Source organism: Miniopterus schreibersii (assembly GCF_964146895.1).
Source record: "Miniopterus schreibersii genome assembly, chromosome: 12".
In the NCBI taxonomy this organism is placed as follows: domain Eukaryota; kingdom Metazoa; phylum Chordata; class Mammalia; order Chiroptera; family Miniopteridae; genus Miniopterus; species Miniopterus schreibersii.
Window position 1 is genome coordinate 36,299,018 of NC_138112.1, and position 20,717 is coordinate 36,319,734.

The 20,717-nt window shown below is 52.9% G+C and overlaps 1 protein-coding gene across 3 annotated transcripts; it reads right to left on the bottom strand.

Annotated features, from left to right (window-relative positions):
• Positions 1–3,301: 3,301 nt before the first annotated feature.
• On the bottom strand, positions 3,302–16,600 carry ATG16L2 (autophagy related 16 like 2). Of its 3 annotated transcripts, XM_081152979.1 has the most exons (18): positions 16,399–16,600; positions 14,631–14,730; positions 13,941–14,043; positions 10,338–10,411; positions 9,806–10,057; positions 9,558–9,623; positions 9,117–9,233; positions 8,044–8,106; positions 7,324–7,432; positions 6,846–6,951; positions 6,108–6,178; positions 5,766–5,837; positions 5,530–5,650; positions 5,103–5,208; positions 4,356–4,505; positions 4,072–4,119; positions 3,855–3,956; positions 3,302–3,530 (listed from the first exon to the last, which is right to left on the bottom strand). In XM_081152979.1, exons 1-18 carry the CDS (start codon positions 16,514–16,516, stop codon positions 3,443–3,445), a joined length of 1,866 nt encoding a protein of 621 aa, XP_081009105.1. In that variant the 5' UTR covers positions 16,517–16,600; the 3' UTR covers positions 3,302–3,442. The 3 variants fall into 3 exon arrangements, with proteins under 3 accessions (XP_081009105.1, XP_081009106.1, XP_081009107.1); XM_081152980.1 differs by lacking the exon at positions 8,044–8,106 and having other exon boundaries at positions 16,399–16,574; XM_081152981.1 differs by lacking the exons at positions 13,941–14,043; positions 16,399–16,600 and having other exon boundaries at positions 14,631–14,713.
• Between the last annotated feature and the right edge of the window lie 4,117 nt (positions 16,601–20,717).

Consider the following 20,717-nt stretch of genomic DNA (forward strand, 5'->3'; position numbering starts at 1 on the left):
GTTCAGGGGAGAATTAATCATTTGTCCCTGAATCCTACAACTTGACACAATCAGTATGTTTCTTCCTAGCCTCTCCCCGTGTTTGCTGTGTTACTGCTTGATCTGCCAAGAATCCTGTGAATGACAAAGAGCATCTTGTTCCTGGACCAGTTTCCTGGTCCCACTGGCCAAAGAACAGTGTATTCCTGCTGTCTGTTTCGGGAATATTTTCCTGGAATGTGATCCTGAAACAGAACAGAAGGGAACCCACATCCCTTCCACACTGTGCTGAACACCTAAGCATCCTTTCATTCTCATCACCCTCTCGCTCCTGAGAGGCAGGGAAGAGCGGCCAGGCATCCTGGTTTCAAGGCTCTGGGCCGCCCCAATGAGCTGTGAACTTAGGCTCAGCCCTTCACCTTTCTGAGACTTGCTTTCCTCACCTGTGAAGTGAGAATAAAAAGGTAATGCAGACTTCCTAAGATCCAGGAGGATCAAATAAGATGATGTACAGATAAGCTGAAAATAATTTTGACTGGTGGATGTGCGCCCAGAAAAAGAAAAAGCCTGTACTGATGTGGTCTGTCCGAGTCTCGGGTGGGTTGGTGCCCAGTGCCGTCAGGATTCCTCCAGAGAACATCTCAGAGGCCAGGACTACCGCTCTGCTACTGCTATTTGTTCTGTCAGCAAACTTACTGCTCCAGGCCATGTTCTGAGCACTAGTGACACAAATGACTCAGATCTCATGCCTATCACCCAGGAGCTCATCTAGTGGGGGAGACTCAGGAACAGCAGACTTGAGCCAGTTGTCTTCCAGGACAGGAAGGTGACCAAAGGGCTGTAGGAGCCCAAAACTATGGTTTCTGCCTATTAGGTCTCAGGATCATAAGGTCTGGGATTGGGCAGTTCAGGCAGAGGAGGAGGTATTCACACCAGCAGAAGAGTACCAGGGAGGAGCTGGGTAACCTTTGGTGAGGCCCAGAGCCATGGGGCAGGAAGGCAGAGATGAGAAATTCCGTGCCCTGGAAGACACTGACTTGCCCAAGGGCTCCCAGGAAGACAACTAGGAGCAGAACCTAGAACAACCTCCAGGAGACCAGGCCAGCCCCTCTGCAGAACCTGAATCGTTTCCAGAAAAGAGGGAATCAGAGGCCTGGCTTCTTAACTGGAACCCAGATTCTCTGATATATTTTTTTAAGTATAATAGTCACAATCCAGCTGTGCCAACTGTGAGACCTCACATTACTTAAGTTCTCTGAGCCTCAACTTTCTTACCTATGAAAGAAATACCTACATCACAAGGTGGTTGGGAGGAACAAATCAGATACTACAGGAAAAGTGCAGAGCACAGGGCCTGACACATGAGACTGGGTAATGGTGGCTCCTGGAAGTGCTGGTCTTTCCAGCCATGAATCCCAGGAGACGGGCCTCAGCAGATACTAGGCAGCTGGTGACTCCTGGTGGCCACCAGGAGCCAGGGCATGAGGGCTGGGCTTTTGTGAATTTTAGATTGGACTCAGTGTCTTCAACTGTTAGACTTGCAGAGTCCTTGAGTAGAGAATTTAGCCACTTAAACATTTCCTGAGGCTTTCTCTGTGTCTGGCCTGATTCCAGGGAATACTTCCCATCCTGGTCTCCTCCAAGAGTTTCCTGCTAAAGGTGGAGGGAGGCAGGCACAGACCGGAGCGCAGGCTGGAGGAGCCCCCTGCCAGCCTGGCAAGTGGGGATTCTGAAGGACAAATGTGAATTGGGGGCTGGGAGGGAAAAGCATTCTAAGTAGAGAGAAATCACACATAGGACACATTCATAGTAGTAGGGAAATGAAGATGCAGCTGAGGCCAGCAGGGTAGATCCAAGGGCTTTGAAATTCATGTGCTTCTCTGCAGGCAGCAGGGGAACTCCAAATGGTTGAACATGTGACAGTGACACCTTAGAAAGTCACAATGGCGAGGGGGCTGGGTGGGGTGGCAGCAGGTATAGAAGGTGGCCTGCAGTGGCAGCAAGAAAGGAGAGACACAGTGGCCCCAGGCCTTGGTGTGCGGATGTGCAGTGTGAGGAGAAGAGGAACTTACATCTGGGAGATGAGGCCCAGAAGGCAGCTGGGTATGTCACCTAGAGCTCAGGGGGCAGTTGGGGGCCAAGAGCAGTGAGTGATCTGGGAATCAGCAGATTTGGGTATTTAACCGACACCCAGCCTTTGACACATGCCAGGAGCTTTACAAATACTAGCACATTGGGGCCTTAAAACAGTAGTTGAGGTGTGTGCTATCATCCCGTTCTAGAGAAGGAAAGGAGGCACAAAGACATTAAGTAACTTGCTCACAGTCATTCCGCTACTAAACAGAAGAGCTGAGATTCACACCCAGACAGTCTGGCTGCAGAGCCAGGCCCTTAGCTCTCTGCTGCCCATTTTGGACATGGCTTCCAAAGCCCTGGGACTGGCAAAGATCCCCAAGGGAGCCTTTGTAAGATGATAAAGGAGGAGGCTGAGTTCAGAGTGGAGCCTTTGACTCGGCTGAGCAGATCCCCACGGGTCAGCCCCTATCACCCCAGACAATGGCCGTCCTACCGAACTCCTCTGCCATGCCCCAGGTTGATGAAGTGGGGTGCCCAGGCTCCACCCTGCTGGGTCTGCCTTGCACTTCAGAGGCTTGTTGTGAAGATTAAATCTGATGCCCATGTAAGCGAATTCCCAGGCCCAAGCTCAGTCTACTGCTGCCCTCCCAGACTCATAGACATGGAAGCTGTTCCTCACCCACTCCAGGCTCTGCCTCTGGAGCAAGAACTTGGCTGGTCTAAAGGCTGGCCCAGTGGAACAAGTCCTTGACATCACTCTCCAATTTGTTAGGACCCTTTCCACCAGAGCCTTTTTGGGCTACCTCCCCTACTCCCTCCTCGGACTCCCACAGCCCCTCCTCAGCCTCAGTCTACCCTGGGTGCTTGAAGGATGGCCCACAGTGCTGGCTTGATCTTAGGACCATGAATTCCCATGGCTCCAAGAACCACTGCCCTTTGCTGCCTCTGGCCCTTCTTGCTGTCTCCTGTTAGACTTGAATAGCACGGAGGCCGGGCCGGCCCTGCCCAGCTCTGTGTGGGAGGACGAAAGGGGGCCAAGCCTGGATTTCCTCGAGCTACCAGCCCAAAGGAAGGCCTCTCTGTTCCCTGAATGCTGCAAAGAGGCAAGGGGACACCAGTTTAGATGCAGTTTTTTCCACTTTTGGCAGAGAAAGTGAGGAGACAGAGATAAACAAAAAGTGCTGTAATTCCCCCAACCCACACTTTGTTTTTAAACTAACAGGCCAGGTCCTGCCAGGCCTTCTTCCTTACTAAATGCCCTGAGCCACCCCACCCACACCTCACTGGGCCCACTGGCCCTGGAGCCCAGTGGAGCAGTGGGAAGACAATGTTCTCTGGCTTCAGGCTTCTGACTAGAGCTCCAGCTCAGGCAGGCGAAGTCACGACACTAGTGCCAGAGCACGACCTTCCTGGCCTGGTCCACGCTCACCATGTGGCTGCCGGAGTAGCACCAGGCCACGGCGTTGACGGCAGCGCTGAGGAAAAGGAGGGCCAGGCTTCAGGGGGCATCAGGAGCTGGGCCTGCTGCTGCCCATTACTGGACCTGGGCAGTTTGAGGCTCTCTCTAAGCCCATTTCCTCACCTATAAAAATGGGCTTACAGGGCTACGGTGAGGAAGGACCCCCAAGTGCACCTTGTGAACTGTGATGAAGGGCTCTGGGAGGTGGAAGATGTGGAAACAAGGGCTGGGGACTCCAGGGTCCAAGCATGTCAGAGCCTGGAATTGGCTCAGCAGGACTGGGGCTGGAGTGGCAGTGCCCCTGAGGCTCTGGTAGGCAGGTGGGTGGTGCCATGCTCACCAGTGGGGTCCCTGTAGGATGCTCTCCAATTTCCCAGTGTCTACATTCCAGATATACAGGGCTCCGTCCCAGGAACCTGCCACTGCATAGCTTCTGTCTGGGCTGCAGTGGCCACAGCAGAGCAAGAGAGAGAAGGTCAGAGGTGAGGACACAGACACTGACATACACTGTCAGATGGGGCACACTTGAACAAAGGCATATGTTCTCATGTACATACCTGAACACGGCCTTGGTCCAGTCAGAGCCACACTTGAAGCCATCAGCGCTGAGAACAGACAGAGTCAGGTCAGAATGGAGGTTGGCACCAGTCCCTGCCCTCAGCCAGGAACTTCCAAAGATTCCTCTCTGTGTCTAGGGGTAGGGCACCTCAGCAGGCCCTGGTCCAAAAGGGCCTCCAGGGAGGGCCCCCCAGTTGGCAGGCCATGGAGAGCCTTGCACAGGGTACAAGAGGCCCAGCTGCCCCAGCCAAAGCCACAGGGTCAGACGCTATGAGGCAGGTACCTGAACACCTGGCGGATATTGCTGACACGCAGGTCGATGACCTTGAGTGTGTTGTCACGGGAACAGCTGAGCAGATGTAGCTGATCGTGGCTGAGGCTAAGGGAGGTGACCCGGCCCTGCACAGGGATGACCTGTGTGCAGTGGGGCCCCCTGAGGAGCAAGGACAGAGATGGGGTGAGGAGCAGCCCATGCTGACAGGGCCACCCCTGGTCCAGAGGCACCCCTGCTCTCAGAGCACTGGGGACCAAGGCTGATGGTGACTAATCTCCCACTGGAGCAGCCCCTGAAACCCTTGGGTCACTAAAATAAGTGCCAGAGGGAAAGCAATGGAAGTCTGTCTTTACACATGTAAAAGAGCAAGGGTGTCAAACAGCAATCACTATAGACCAGTAAGGAGGAGCCAGAGGCAGGCCTGGCACTGGCTCTGGCACTGGCTTTTATTTACCATCCAAGCCCAATGTTGGGCTCTTAGGTTTAAAACACAACTAAACATTTGGTCCTTTTGATCAAAAAGTGGTAACTAAATGGTTACCACTTAGGTGCTGGTTGTCGAGGCCAGGCAGAGTCCAATGATTGGAAGGAGAACCACTGAGGTGGCACAGGTCCACTGGCTAAGCCTTCAAGGGGCCCAGCCCAGCACTGCCTCACTTCCCTGAGGTACCCTCCAGAGCTCCATGCCAGAGAACGGAAAGAGAACAGGGGAGCCCCGTCCCTATGCCTCTGCCATGCATAGCCCACACCTGTCACCTGCTGTCCCAGAACCGGATTTTCTGGTCATTGTGGCCACTAATGATGACATGGTCCCCACACACCACGTCATTACAGTAGGAATATACATTGATGGTCCTCGAGCCTAGGGAACAAGGAGCAGAGAAGGGTCATCAGGAGCCAGCCCACTAGACATGAGAAGCTGAGGCCCAGAAGCCCCAGAGGGGCAGTGTCCTCCCAAAACTAGAACCCTGGTCCCCTGCTTCCCAGCCCAAAGCCTGAGGTTATCAAGAAACTGACAGAAAGCACCAATGGGGGATAGAGAAAGGGGCCTTTGGAGGTTTCACCCCAAATGCCTATGAATCTTGGAATCATTTGCAGAGAGCAGGTCAAGGTCCTTCATAGCCCAGCCTGGGGGGAGGGGAGGGTACAGGCTGCGGGGGAGGGGGGCAGAGCTGGGCCTCACAGTAGGCACGGCCGAGGTCCCACTCCTTCACTGTCCGGTCTCTGCTCCCAGTCACCGCCTGATGCCTCGTTAGCTTGAACTTGGCAGCCGTCACCTTGTCTGTGTGTCCAGACAGTGTCTCCTGCGGCCCCCATCCCAAATATGGATCAAAGGCATGGCCAAGACTCCATAACACCCCTTTCTAGGCCCAAAGCATGACCCCTGACCCCCAGGCTGCCTCCCTAGTCAAAACTCACCTTGGACCATGCCTCTCCCACCTTCCAGAGCTGAGCTGCCTGACTATAAGTAGCTGCCAAGACCTGGGAGCCCTGGAGAGATGAGAGTAGGAGAGGTCTTAGACCTGGGCCTGGCCAGAGGTGGCATCCCACAGGCCAGAGAGCTGGGGCAGAGCTGCCTGGGAGCTTCCCACAGCCCGGGTCCCCCAGGCAGGAAGAGGAGCTTCTGGGTCCAGGGAGGAGGATTTGAGGGCCCAGTTCTAGGATACCCATGTGTTTCCTCAGGTCCCAGAGCCCCCACCTGCCTGGGGTGGAGACTGGGGGAGGGGAGCATCCCATGCTACTGGGGCAAAGTCCCCTCACCGAGGGGTCGAAGTTCACACTGGTGATGCTGCCGCCAGCTCCTTCAAGGGTTTGGTTGGCCTCCAGGCGACCTGGGGGGACCAGAGGAAGGGACAGGTGCAATGAGATCACTAACCTCATGAAAACAAGGAGCTGGGGCTGGGAATGGGAAAATCAGTCTCCCAATTTAGAGGACAGAATTGCTGGGTCTGTTCTGGGGGCCTGAGCTGCACTTTCCCAAACTGCCAGCAGGGGACGCCAGGGGATAGCTGGTCATTTCATAGCACTAAGGAGGACCAGAGAAAAGGAACTGTGCCTAGGTCACAAAGTAAGCCAGGGCCAGGTTAGCTGGAGATTTGACTCCTCTGAGAAGCCTCCAGGAGCTGGCTGACCTCCCATGCCCCACCCCCGGACACACACACACACAGCCCAAGGTAGCTAATATTGGTCTCCTGAGTTCTGAGAGTTCAAGTGAAAACAAAAGAAGTGGCCTAGGGAACCCCTACCTCTCCAAACAGGGGCCATCTGAGCTAAACCCTCCTCATCCTCCTGCAGTCCTGGACCCCAGGAGCTGGAAGGCTCTACCCTTCTTCAGAAAAGTGAGCCCCGTACTCTTGCCGAGGGATTGGCCACTGCCCACAACAGTGTTCCACGTGAGGAAACATAAAGAGGCCCAAGACCTTTGACCATCAAGGAACAAGCTGAGGGTGGGGTCTGGAGACAAAGCATTGGGTTTGCCTGCAGGGGAGGGACCCTCACCTCCCACGACATTCCAGAGGTGGATGAGGCGGTCAGCCCCTCCAGTGGCCAGGAGGCTGCTATTGGGAGCAAAACAAACTGCATTGACCTCAGAAAGGTGGGCATCCTGTGGGGAAAAGGGGAGGTTGGTGCCCCTGATCCTTGCCATACAGGCCTCTTTGTGCACGCTCATAGGCCCTCATGTGCACCTGTGTACACGATGGGGTCTCACCATCTGTGCCTAGGCCCTTGCAACACCCTCCCCCAACAATACCGCATACTCCGCTGAATGGTCTCCTGGTCTCCCAGCCTCCTGTCTCTCCCTCTCCAGTCCATGCCCCCATCAGAAAGGCTGAGGGGCTCCCACAGCAAGTTGTAGCAGAAAAACTTCTGCTCCTGCTGAGGAACCCAGCCCTGCTTCCCTGGACTCCTTGGACCACTCCTTGGGCCCACACTCCCCATATCAGCACCTCATGCATGTGGCCCAGCTCCTCCATACCAGCACATCCTGAGCCCAGGTGGGAAGTCGGGCAGCCACGCACACAGGGATGCTCTGATATTGCTGCTCAGAGACTCCCCCAATTGAGTGTCCTCTCCTTTTCTTGAAACTGTGGGGAGAGGGGGGTCAGGAGGGCATTCAGCAAGTCCTTCTGACATGGGAGCCTCAAGTTCCCCTGAGGCAACAACAAGAAGCAGACAGAAGGCGACAGAAGGTGGCCAGGAGGTGCAGGGAGCACAGTCCCCAATCTGGCCTCTGTGAGGAAATGACAGGGGCACAGAGAAATGCACAGAGACAGGGCAGAGTCAGTGGATGCAGAGAAACCTCAGGACTGGAGTTTCAGCCCTGGCCTTGCCACTGCTTGGCTCTGTGACCCTGAACGAGTCCCTGATGTTTCTGAACCTCAGTTTCCCAACTGAGTGGTAGCTCCTGTCCAGCCTCAGGCTGGAACTCTTGGTCCTCTGTGAGGAAATTGGATGAGGGACAGAGCCTGGAGGATAGCCAAGCAAGGGGTGAAAATGAGCCGATGCACCCAGCTCCTGCCTCCGGGGCTCAGCAGAGACTCACGCAGACTGCTAGGCAACACACAGCTGGACACACCGAGGCACTTACACAGACAAAGTCTGGGCTCTAGAAGCTGTGTACAGAGCTCCAAGATACCCTATCCCTCACGCACATGTCAGTGTGCTCACACACATGTTGGTGGACACACACACTTACTCCAGAAGCCCCTTCACCACATCCACACAGCGGGACAGCATCAGGGAGGTGGCGGAGGCAGACCTGGGGCAGAATTGAGAGAGAAGTGCTAAGGGACTGGCAGGTGGGTGTGCAGACAGCAGCCATTCAACCCTACTCTGCCAGGCACCCTGGGGCTCATAGCCTCTGGAGCCCAGGATGAGAACTTGGCTCCTCCAAGACCAAGAGAATGGCATGACCCAGAGCCTTCCCATGAAGATGGAGGCAGGCAGGGAGTTGGCAATGAAGTCTCCCAAAGTTTTCAGCATGATGGTAAGAACTGCCTCACCACCCAGGTGCCTCCAACCAAGGTTCCTGGTAGGCTGAGCAGGGGCCTATGGAGGAGGGGTGGTGAAGGTGCCCCTAGGTTGGGACAGCATAAGGCTGGGGGCAGGGGGATGTGAGAACCTAGACCTGATGAGACCTCAAAAATGCCCAGGAGAGGGTGTGTCCTGGGATGAGTTGGCCCACCAGGGCTGCCAAGGGCTTTGGGGACCAGCATCTTATGCCCCTCCCCAAGGTTCCTTCACTACCCTGAGGCCCGGACACCAGTGACATGCAAGAAAGAGCTGGAGAGCTTTCAGCTTGGGGAATGGGACAGGGAAAGGCAGCCTCAATGCCAGGCAAATGCTAGTCCCAAGGACTGAAGCCCCAATCAGGTCCCACTGTGTGAGCTCACATCTATCTACACATGCTCAGATGTTCACACGCATTCAAGTATGCTCATCCAGGCTTGCGCACTTGTGTGCTCTCATATCCCTGTGTATGCACACATGCCTACCACAGCTGAGCCCTGGGCCTTGCCCACAGGTTCCCTCCTGGTGACACCCTTTTACCAGCCTGACACCCCACCCCCAGAGTTCTGGTCCTGGAAAGGAAAGAGGTAAGGACAGGGGTTGGGATCCCTGAGGTGGCACTGGAGGTCAGACTTGTCCTAGGAGGTCTGAGCTGTACCCAGTGCCTCTCAAGGCCCCTCCCAACCCAAAAGCAGGCTCAAGATTCTACTGGAAGACTCTGGGGTGGGGCTCAGCTCAGAGCTCTGGGACAGTCCTCACCTGAAGGGCCTCTTCCACTTCTCACCAGCCTCACTCTCTAGAAACACTGGCTCAGCAGGCACGGTCAGAGTCATCTCAGCCTTCTCCCTGATCTCATTGCCTAAGGTTTCTGGGCTCCTGGGAGAGTGAATGGAACTCAGGAAGGCTAAAGGACCAGCCAGGCCCTCCCTGCCCCAGGGCCCCACGTGGTGAAGATGTGCAGACTCCATGATGAGGGGTCTGTGCGGGCACACATGTGACGGCCCACGCTGGCTCCTATGACCACACGTGTCTGCACATACCTTGTGGCCTCAGTCTACGTGCCCCCTCCCCACCATGGTTGTGCACACATGCGGACAGGTGCATGGGTAGCTGCGGGCAGGTGTGGGGCAAGGTAGAAGTGGAGGTAACGGCCCCCAAGAGCAGGGAACTCCAGAGCATGCGGGCCATCGTCACTCTTACTCGCTGATGCTCACTGTCTGCTTGGCAGCCTTCTTCAGCTCTTGGGACACCAGCGTCTGCTTGGCCCTGGGGGTATAAAAACTTCCAGGGACCCAGGCACAGGACACCGAACCTTCCCGAGAGGGCAGGCAAGGGTCCCCTCTCCCGGGGAAGGGGGAGGGGTTCCCATCCGGAGGAAGGGGCGGGACGCTCCCCCACAGCTGGCGCGATCGCCCGCCCACCTGAGGGGCTGGACCCAGCGCGCTCACCTCTCGCGGCGCTCGTTGCGCAGGTTGCGTTCGGCGGCCGCGCGCGCCTTGCGCTGCACCAGCCGCTCCAGCAGGTTGCGCGCCTCCTCCTGGAGGCTGCGCAGTGCGGCCTCCTGGAGCCGGGCCTGCGAGCGCAGCGCCTCGTACGCTGCCTGCTGCGCCACGTTCCGCGCCCGCCGCGCGTCCACCAGCGACACTTGCTGCGCCCGCTTCTCCCGCAGCTGCGCCACCTGAGCTTCCAGAGCCGCCAGCCTGGAGAGGGGCGAGCCAGCATCACAGCGCGGTGGGGACGGGTCTCACAGTTGGGACAGACTTGCCCATGGCCACGAGCCGGCCGAGCCGCTAAGGCAAGTCTCCTCCCACCTAGCCTTGCAGCCTCCGAGTCCTGCGGTTCCGGGCCTTTGGGGACCGGGGAAAAGCTGTCGGGCCCTGCTGGAGACACGCGGGGTCACCCCGTCCCCCTCCCCAGCAGAGGTGGCGCGGAGCCGCCCAGAGGCGGGCGCGGTCCCTCGAGGGCCCACCCGCGCCTTACCTGCGCTGCCGCTCCTCTAGCTCGGACTCCAGGGCGCCCAGGGCCGCGCTCTTTTCCACCACCTGGTAGGCCATCTGGGGGGGGTTAGGGTCGGACAGGTGGGCCTCTTTGTAGGGCTTCAGCCAGGGTCTGCTACTCCACCCACCCACCACCTTACTGAAAAGCTGGGACGCAGGTGGACTTAGGGTCTGGCACGGGATGCACTGCTGTTTTCGTGGGACAGTGGTAGGGCCTTAGGCCCTGCAGTCTAACACCTGAGTTTCAGTCCTGGCATGGCCACTTATTTTCTCTGTGACCCTGAGGTAGTCACTTCAACCTTCCAACCTTCTGTTTCTTCACTTGTAAAACGGGAATGACAGAGTGTACCTAATAGGGTAACACGGGATTATTATGAGGAATCGTTTTTCAAATAATGGCAAATTTTTAATTTGTTAATATAGCACTTATGTGTTCCATGCCTTGTTCTGAGCATTCTACACATATTAACTCTTAGTCCCCATAACATCACTGTGAGGTAGGTAATGCCATTCTCCCCATTTTACAGAGAAGGAACATCGACACAGAGAGGTTAAGTGTCTTGCCCAAAGTCATACAGCTAAGTGGCAGAGCTGATATTGGAACCCAGGCCGCCTAGCATTATGTTCCAAGTAAAGGGCTGGTCTACAGGACGGGTTCAAGGGATGTGGGTTCTGTTCCTCTGGCCTACCCAAGAACAGATCCCGGAGAGCAAGGAGTCCTAGCAGGTGCACATAAGCTAAGAATAGGAATGGACTGCAAGAGCAGGGAGCCCAGACTGAATACTGGAGCTGCCCCATAGCCCAAGAGTGGAGGTGAGAGTCATCTCATTTATATCCCCACCTCACTAAACAGTCCTTCAGCCAAGAGCTGGGGAAGCCACAGAGATAAAAGCTCCCACTTTTTGGAGCTGAGGGATGAGTGGGAGAGACAGACCCCAGGCAAAGCAGTTCCCACCACTGTGGCAAGAGGAACCTGAGGAAATAACCAAGGCTGGGAGCTCGATTGCTAATCTGTTCCTGTGTTCTTTTTCACGTGGGTGGGCCTGGGGAGGGGCCCTGGACACACAAGGCAGGGAGGCCTACTTTCATAGCTGGCCCAGTTTATAACATTTATAATTCTTTTCACCACTAAGGAACCTGACCACCACTTCTGCATCCTCACCTGTCATTTACTTTCATTGATGTTTTGGTATTCAATATTTTTTTATGCTTTTCAAAATTCACATAGTAGAGATAAAAACAGATTAGTGGTTACCAGGAGTTAGGAATGATTGGGGGAAAGAGGGATAAGTTGTGACTAAAATAGGATAGAGAGAGATGTCTGCTGATGAAATAGTGCCATATCTTAATGCTCACACAAATCTATACATGACAAAATCACAAAGAACTATATATAGTTCATACCAATATCAATTCCTTGGTTGTGTGTGCTGTAGTTACAGAAGATGTAACCAATGGGGGAAACTGGGTAAAGGGTATACAAGACCTCTTTGTACTATCTTTGCAGCTTCCTGTGAATCTGTAATTATTTCAAAATAAAAAGTTAAAAAATAATAATACATGCTTGCTGTGATATGTGAAATACTACTAACAGTTAAAAAGCCCCTCCTTGCCCAGCCGGCCGTGGCTCAGCGGTTGAGCGTCGACCTAGGATCCAGATGATCAGGGTTCGATTCCCGGTCAGGGCACATGCCTGGGTTGTGGGCTGCAGCTGATCAATGACTCTGTCATCATTGATGTGTCTATCTTTCTCTCCCTCTCCCTTCCTCTCTCTGAAATCAATAAAGATATATTTTTTAAATAAATAAATAAAAAGCCTCTCCTCATCCTCTGGCATATCCAGTGGGAGCTGACTGGTGTGTATCTGAGGAAGTGAAGGAGAGGACGTACTGAGGGTGAGGAATGTGTAGAAGTGTCCCATACAAAGGGAACCATGAGCTCAGAGACAAGAAAGTGATAGGATATATATACCAAACTGATAATGGGGAGAGGTGGTGAAAAAGGCTTTTACTTTTTCTACTCTATTTTTCTGTTCTCTTGAAATTTTCACAAGCATGTATTGTATATTACTTGTCTTTTATTAATGGAAATTGTTTTTATTATTAAAATAGATCACTCTGAGTGCTGTATGAAGAATGGACAGGGGTACCAAGGGAGAAGTCATCCAAGGTGGAATGAGGGTAATTTGGACCAGGCCAGATATGGCATAGGAAACAGAAGTTGATGGGTTTTGAGGCAGGATCCATGACCTGGTGACTAGCTCAGAACAGAGACCTGGGAGGGGTCCAGGTGCCCCCAGGTTTCCTGCCCAGTGACTGACTACCAATGGAGGGGTGTATGATCTACGTCATTCATCACTTTGTCTACAAATATTCATTAGCATGGAGTGTGGCGACAGGCCCCAGGGACACAATAGAGGCAAACCAAAAGCATTCCAGGCCTTGGGGTGCTCACAGACCAGAAGAGGGCTCAGATGTTTGAGAACCACTTCTCATATTTCAAGTTGTAACTACAACAGGACTCTGAGGGAGAGGCTCTCACTGGGTTCGAATCCCCATTCCCACACTTGTTAGGCAACTGACTTGGCATGTTATAACTGGGTATGAGTTTACTGGCCTGTCTGTCTCCTCCAGTAGACTTGAAGCTTCATAAGGCCAGGACCTGTTTATGCTGCATTCCCTGTGCCTTGCATGTAGCAAGTGTCAATAAATATGTATTGAAAAAATGGAGAGCACAGAAGGTGGATTCATGTGGGACAGAGCTCAAGTCCTGGCTCCACCTCTCTAAGCCTCAGTTTCCTCTGCAACCATAAAGTTATGGAGGATTAGCTGAAATAATAGGCCAGTGCCTGCAGGGAGTCGCGTCAGTGTGGTGTTGGCCATATTACAGGGACAATGGTGAGTCTGACTTTAGATGTGAAGTCCAAAAAGCAGCTGAGCAAGAGTCTTGGTTACAGATGGGTCTGGGAGTCAGCAAGCAGAAAATCTCTGAGGCTGTGGGAGTGAGTGAACCCCCCTGAGCTCTCAGGAACACCCACATGTAAAGGGAGGCAGATAGGGAGGAGGGGAAGGAGCCAGAGAAGGAAGTTCAGAAGCAACAGGGACAGAAATGAAACACCAGGAGAGTGTGTTGAAACAAGCCGAGACACACCACGGAGTGGGGGGAGGGGGGCTTGTGAGGGTGGCAGCACTGTCAGGTGGAGGTGATGCACCCTGCCGGGGAAATGGACCACCTTACTCATTTAGTCTGTAAATGTGTATTGAACATCAACTGGTGGTAGGCCCTGGGGTTGGCAGGGCAAGTGGCGAACAGGGCAGGCTGGACCATCAGGAAGGGTAACAGAAGCCACCTGGCCCGTGTATACCTCACATTCCTACAGAGCTCTCACCTCACTTGTCTAGCTGCTGTTGGAGCTCACTTCATCCTGGGCTGCCAGAGCCAAGCTAGAGAGCACTCTGACCGTCTAGCCTCAAGGATTGGACTTGGGGAATATCCCTTGTGCTGGCTCCCTCGGACTACATCTTCCAGCCCCCAAAGTCCTGGATCCTGGCCCTCCCCATTCTCGCTCAGACCCCTGCCAGCCTACCTCACCACAGACCAGCCGGAGTCCCTCCTTCTCCTCTTGCCATTTCTCTCTCCGAGTGGCTGGTGATGGGACTTGGTCTGAGTTAGACCATGACTCCTCCTCCCTGCCAACCAACCAAGAGAGTGGTGCTCATTGTCCCTGCGTTCACCCAGGCAATGTGCATGAAAAGCCTGAAACCAGAATCGTGAACTTTCTCCTGGGGAAGGCAGATCCAGAAAGCCAGTAGAGGAAAGAGCACACCTCCAGAAACGGAAGCTGTCCATGACTTCTCAGCTCTGGGAGTCCCCCAAGCCTTGGTTTCCATGGCCAGGACCCCCCTTTAGAAGTACCTCCCAACCCGGAGCCCCACCCCATTCCTGCTGCCCATCTTCACTCCCTCCGGAATAGGTAGCAGGACCCTTTCTGTAGGCATCAGGTAAAGAATAGGGAGGCAGGCAGAGACAGAGAAGGGGAAAAGAGTGTGGGGGTGAGGGGAAGGGGATGGGACAAATGCAGAAATGGGTAGAAGAGAAGGACATTCTAAGCAGCTGGCCTTGGGGAAGGCTGAAGAGCTAGCATCCCCCTCTCCCCATTCCGGGTAACAGCCAGGGGCCAATGAGGTGCCAGGGAGAGAATGAACCCAGCATAGGCCGTGGGGGCAGGGCCTAGACACAGGCAGCCCATTGTGACCACAAACACACATACACTCACCAAGGGCCCTGGTGGGTAGAGGGAGTGACATCATTTGGCTCTGGCTGCAGCTTCTCTGAGAACCGGGCCAGCAGCTCAGCCTTCTCTAGGAGACGGTTATCTAGGGGTGCAAGAGGGTGAACCTGGGGCAAAGAGAGACCAGCAGACTCCAGGCATAAAGGTTACCTCTCTGGCTAGGAGGGCTGCAGGAGCCCAGGGGTGCGGAATGCAAGAGCTACTGGCAGACTGGGTTCTACCCAGTGGGTTAAATGGTGTTTGTGCAGCTCTACCAGGACCTTCAGCCTTGGTACAGCCTCCTCACAGCACTAGCCCCCAGGCCCTCCCAGGAGAAGACCTGCTCTCCCAGGGACAAAGAAGGATGACCACTACTGGGGAAGGAGATGGCTGGGCAATGCCCACCATGGGTCCTGAGAAAGGAAGGGGACAGGGATTGATCCCCCAGCCCCAGGGCAGGGCCTGGCCCCAGAGAGTGATGAAACAAACTGAGCTCCGCCGGCCTATGGCCTTACTTCCCCTCCAGGGCCTCTAACTTTCTGGACTAAAAAAACAATTCTGACTTCCCCTGGTTGGTGGAAGGTTCCTCTCTCCCCACTCCCACCATCCCACATAGTTTCTGCTACAGACCCTGAAACACACCTCTTCCATCCCCACCATGGTCACTTCCTCTTTTTTCACCAATTCCAGGTAAGGTGAGGGTGATAAGCCCAAGCCCAGCAACTTTCCCTCACCCAATCCCCTGACTGTCACCTCCACCCAGGTAGCAGGCCTAGTTCTCACACAAAACCCCAGCCCAACCCCCAGGGCACTGCACTGGCCCTTCAACAAGTCTAAAGATGCCATTTTGCCCAGTTTATGGGTGAGAAATCTGAGGCTTAGGAATGACCTGCCCAAGACCACTGAGAAGGCTAGACTTTAAGTGTGTTGGATTTCAGCCCTCTAGAGTCTCTCCAGTCCCACACATTTGCAGCTGGCAGGGAGTATTGGTGGGGGACACTTGGTTAAGCTACAGCCAAGATTAGGCCCAGTGAAGGAGCTAGCGGGATTGTGATTAGACTTTCAACCCCAGACAGGTAACCAGAAGCCCTACACACAGATGCACACCTGTGTATCCCGCTCGATCTATATACCCCCTCCTGACCAGCTACCCAGACACAACTCTGTGAGAATGTCCTCCAGGGCTCAGCTCACTCCCTCCTGCAGCCTGGGGCTCCGTTTCTCCCTCAGGCCAGGGTTGGCTAGGCACAGAGGCACTCCAAAAACCTGAGCCTGGATCACCTACCTGTGGCAAAGCCTGAAATTCTGAGCTTCCTCCCTAGAGATTCAGTTTCACTCCTTTCCTCGATTGGCCAAAAAGTAGTTGCTCTGGACTGTCCCACGTTCTTTTACTGGGCTATGGGGACCAAATGGGCTGACCAGGCTCTACCTTGGGGACCGCCCGGCAGAGAGAAGCACAAGAGACCCTACAAAACCAACCCTGGCTGAGGAACCGGTGCCTAGGAAGCACAGCTCATGGGAGGCAGAGCCCAGCCCTGAGGGGCGAGGAGGGCAGCAGCGCCAGGAGCTCCGACCTGGACGGGGCGCTAAGCAGAGCCTGGACTGGCAAGGACAGGGATGTGGCAAGCCGGAGATGGGGCGCAACAGATAGGGGTGCAGCAGGCCCGAGGCTTCGGAGGCGAGGAGGCGTTGGTGAACTTGCGAAGCCAGACACACTCTCCCGGAGCCCCGTGCCCTCCACAGCCATCCTCTAAGCCTCCGGGGGCGCACTCACAGGCCGGCACCAGCTCCAGGAAGAGTGCCTTTTGCATGCGGTCCCGCCTCCGCAGCTGCCGCACGATGTGGCTCTTCCAGCCGGCGGCAGGGGCTCCGGTGCTGCAAGGCCCCGCCATGGCCGCGCTCTCTCGCCAGCCCCGCGGGCACCCGCGGCCTTAGAAGGCGCGGTGGGCTGGGGCGGGGCCTCCCGGGGACTCCGTGACGTCAGGGGGAGGGCCGCCGCGGGGAATCCCCGGGTTGTACCAAGAGCGTACGTGGGGGGAGGACGAAACGCAACCGTAGGGGGAAGCTCCAGAGTTCATACCACGCGGACCCTTCCCCAAAAATTGTCACCTAAGTTGGAGCTCCTATTGCTTCCAAAGGTAATGAGCGGGGCTCGAGGTGGGAACCCCTGGGGCGGCTTCCCCCGCCCGGTTGGCGCGCTCCGCAGGCGGGGCCTCCGAGGCCAGCGCCCCTTAACCCCGCGGCGCCCGGAGCACACTCCCCGCCCCAGAGGTCTGCACGCGCCCCCTCCGGACGGGGCAGCGCTTCGGGGTCGCACCCGGAGACCTCCTCACACCCAGGCCCCGCCGTCCTCGGGGCACTCAAGATCTGTGAGGAAGGCGACACGGACAGAAGGCAAAAACGATAGGACGGCGAGATAAGAAGGCACAGAGGAGGAAGGAGCTGAAGGGAAGGGGCCCTCTCCTCTTCCCCCGGATGATGGCATTTGAGTTGGGTTGGGAGGGATAAAATAGGAGTTGGCCAGGAGGAAAGAGAAGAGGATTCTAGGCAGCAGGAAGAACAAGCACAAAAAAGTTCGGTGACATAAAAACTCTCAGAGGATTCTGGCCTGGAAGGACAGGGGGCAGGAGTGCCCTTGTGGGGAGCAAAGTTTAAGGGTCCAATTTGTTGCAGAAAATTTAGGTCCCTGAGAGTTAAAAGGATGCAGCTGATTTCATCCAGCAAACCCCTGGCCCAGAGGGGTGGGTGTCTGAGCTGGTCAGCAGCCCAGGTTCCTGACTCAGGGCTCAACTAATGGTTCACTTTATTTGGTTGGCCTCTGGAGGAGCAGCAACATCTCTTCCAGGCACACTTAACAGTAAATCATGGGTTGCAGGGAACTATAATAAAATTATCTCCAGCAAGACTCCTGTCCAGAGCTCTGCAGACACAGGCTGGTGTGAAGAATAGGAGGAGGAATTCACTGGGCCCAGGCTCATCCCAGGGTACACTGTGTAAGGCCCCAGCAGGCCCTGCTCTCTGTGAGTGAATGCAGACCTGTCCATCCTGGGGAAATGAGAGAAACTCCGAGACGCTGGGGAGCCAAACAGGCCCTGGAGGTGACAGGTTTGTTGAGATGCAGATGGTGGGTCAGGGGACTTGGATAGCAGTAAATGCCGGTAATATCCCAGGAGAGTATACCCTGTTCTGCTTTGAAGTCACAATGAACTGAGCTCAGTCCCCCACATGTCATTATCTTTGACTCATTTCCTTTGCACATATTCCTTTGAAACACCTTCCCCTTTAGTTGGCCTGGCTCCTTCCTGTTCATGGGTCATTCCTCCAGTAAAACTTTCCTGCCCCTGCACTGAGTTAAGGTTTCTCTGTCTGTCCTCAGCTTCAGCCCAAGCCTAACCCGTCTGTTGGAGGAGTGGGTGGTGGGTGGTAACTTTCACTAGAAGACATGCCCAGGAGAAGGGCACAGTACCCATGGAGGCCGATAGCCAATTGGCAACAGTAATGAATTCCCTTTAGGACTAGCTGAGTCGAGGTGCCTGGGAACACCAGCAGAGGTGCTGGGGCTGTGGGCATCGAAGGGTATGTTAACAGGGCTCTGCCTGGTTGTGAGGTGCAAAGGTGCTGTTTCTCTCAGGTGAGGAGTCACATTGGGATCAGGCGTTCCTAACCCTTTTTTGACTCACAAAACATTCCTAAGAAATTTTAAATAACTTTGTTAGTTTTGAATAGTATGCAATAAAGATTTTGATTAAAAATATCTTCTATCTGCCCAGCCGGGCGTGGCTCAGCAGTTGAGCATCGACCTGGGATCCAGGAGATCGGGGTTTGATTCCCGGTCAGGGCACATGCCCAGTTGCAGGCTAGGCAGCCGATCAGTGACTCTCTCATCATTGATGTTTCTATCTCTCTCTCTCCCCCCCTCCTTTCCTCTCTCTGAAATTAATAAAGATATGTTTAAAAAAAAATCTATCTTTAGACTATGAAAGATCATATTATGAAGTTCACTTAAAATAAAATTTTAGATAATCATAATACGTGAAGACAAATTTCTATTTTTCACATTTAGCATGATGTTTAATTTATCTTTAATTATGTTAGAAAAAGCATGATTCTATGACTAATAAATATAAAAAGTGATTATATCATGATTTAGCCACCTCATGTACTTTTTTGTTGTTGTTAATCCTCACTGGAGGATATTTTTGAGAGAGTGGAAGGGGAGCAGGAAGGGGAGAGAAAGAGAAACATTGATATAAGAGACACATATCAATTGGTTGCCTCCAGCACACACCCAGTTGAACCTGCAACCCAGGTATATGCCCTTGACCGGGAATCAAACCCATGACCCTTTAGTGTGCAGGCCAGTGCTCTAACCACTGAGCAATACCAGCCAGGGCATGGCCAATTGAGTTTTGACAAGGATTCCCAGTCCATTCAACGGGAATATAATTGTTTCTTCAACAAATAGTGCTGGGACAACTGCTTTTCTACACGCAAAAGAATAAATTTGGACCCTTATCTCACACCACATATAAAAATTAACTCAAAGTGGATCAAAGGCCTAAACTTGATAGCTAAAACTATAAAACAGAATAAGCATTGGGGAAAATCTCCATGACTATGATTTCATGGATAAGATACCAAAAGCACAGGCAACAAAGGAAAACATAGATTCAACTTCATCAAAATTAACTTTTGTGCATCAAAGGAGACTATCAAGAAAGTGAGAAGAAAACCTACAGAATAGGAGAAATATTTGCAAATACATATCTGATAAGGGCCTAGTAACCAGAATATACAAAGAATTCCTAAAACTCAACAACAAAAACAACACAATTTAAAAAATGAGCAAAGAATTTGAATAGATATTTCCCCAGAGAAGATATACAAAAAGCCAGTTAGCACATGGCATGAAAAGGTGCTCAATATCATTATTCATTAGGGAAATGCAAATTAAAACCACAATGGTTACTTGATCTTGAAAACTGACTGAAATTAAAATTTAAACCCAGAGCCTAAAAGAACCAAACACAAAAAACAAAACAAAAAAAGCCACAATGATACCACTTTATACCTACTAGGATGGCTATAATTTTTTAAAAGTGCCTTTTAATGGAAAATAATCAGTGTTATTTGGTAGATGTGGAAAAATTGGAATCTTTGTGCAGTTAGTGGGAATGTGAGATGGTGCGGCTGCTGTGTAGAACAGTTTGATGGTTTCTCAAAAAGCTAAATGTAGGACTACCATAAGACCCAGCATCTCCACCCCTAGGTATATACCTGCAAGAGATGAAAGAAGGGCCCGGCCAGAGTAGCTCAGTTGGTTGAGTGTCACCCTGTGTACCAAAAGGTTGCCGGTTCAGTATCTGCTCAGGTCACGTACCTGGGTCGCTGGGTCCCCCAGTTAACATTATTCACAACAGTCAAAAGGTGGAAACAACTCAAATGTCCATCAGCAGATGAATGGATAAACAAAATGTGGCATAGACACACAATGGGATGTTATTCAGCTACAAAAAGGAATGAAATTTTGATACATGCTACGTGAAATAAGTGAGACAATAAGACAAATGTTGCATGGTTCCATTTTGTGAAATATATAGAATAGGCAAATTCATGGAAGCAGAAAGTAGATTGAGGTTACCAGGAGCTGGGAAGAGAGAGAAATGAGAAGTAATTGCTTAATGTTTACAGAATTTCTGTTTGGGCTGGTGAAAGAGTTTTGGAAATAGTGGCAATGGTTACATAACATTGTGAATGTAATTAACACCACTGAATTGTACACTTAAAAATGGTTAAAATGGCAATTTTTATGCTATATATATCTTATCACCACCACAACAAAAACTCACTCAAAAAAAGAAAAACACACCACATACAAAGTAAAAGAAGAGGCAATAGATCAGGAGAAAATACTTGCAACATACACAGTAGTCCCCCCATCCACAGTTTTCTTTCCTGTGGCTTCAGTTACCAGAAAATATTAAATGGAAAGTTCCAGAAATAAACAATTCATAAGTTTTAAATTACACACCCTCTGGGTAGCAAGAGTAAATCCCCACCTTCTTGCTCTTTCCTGCCAGGACGTGAATCACC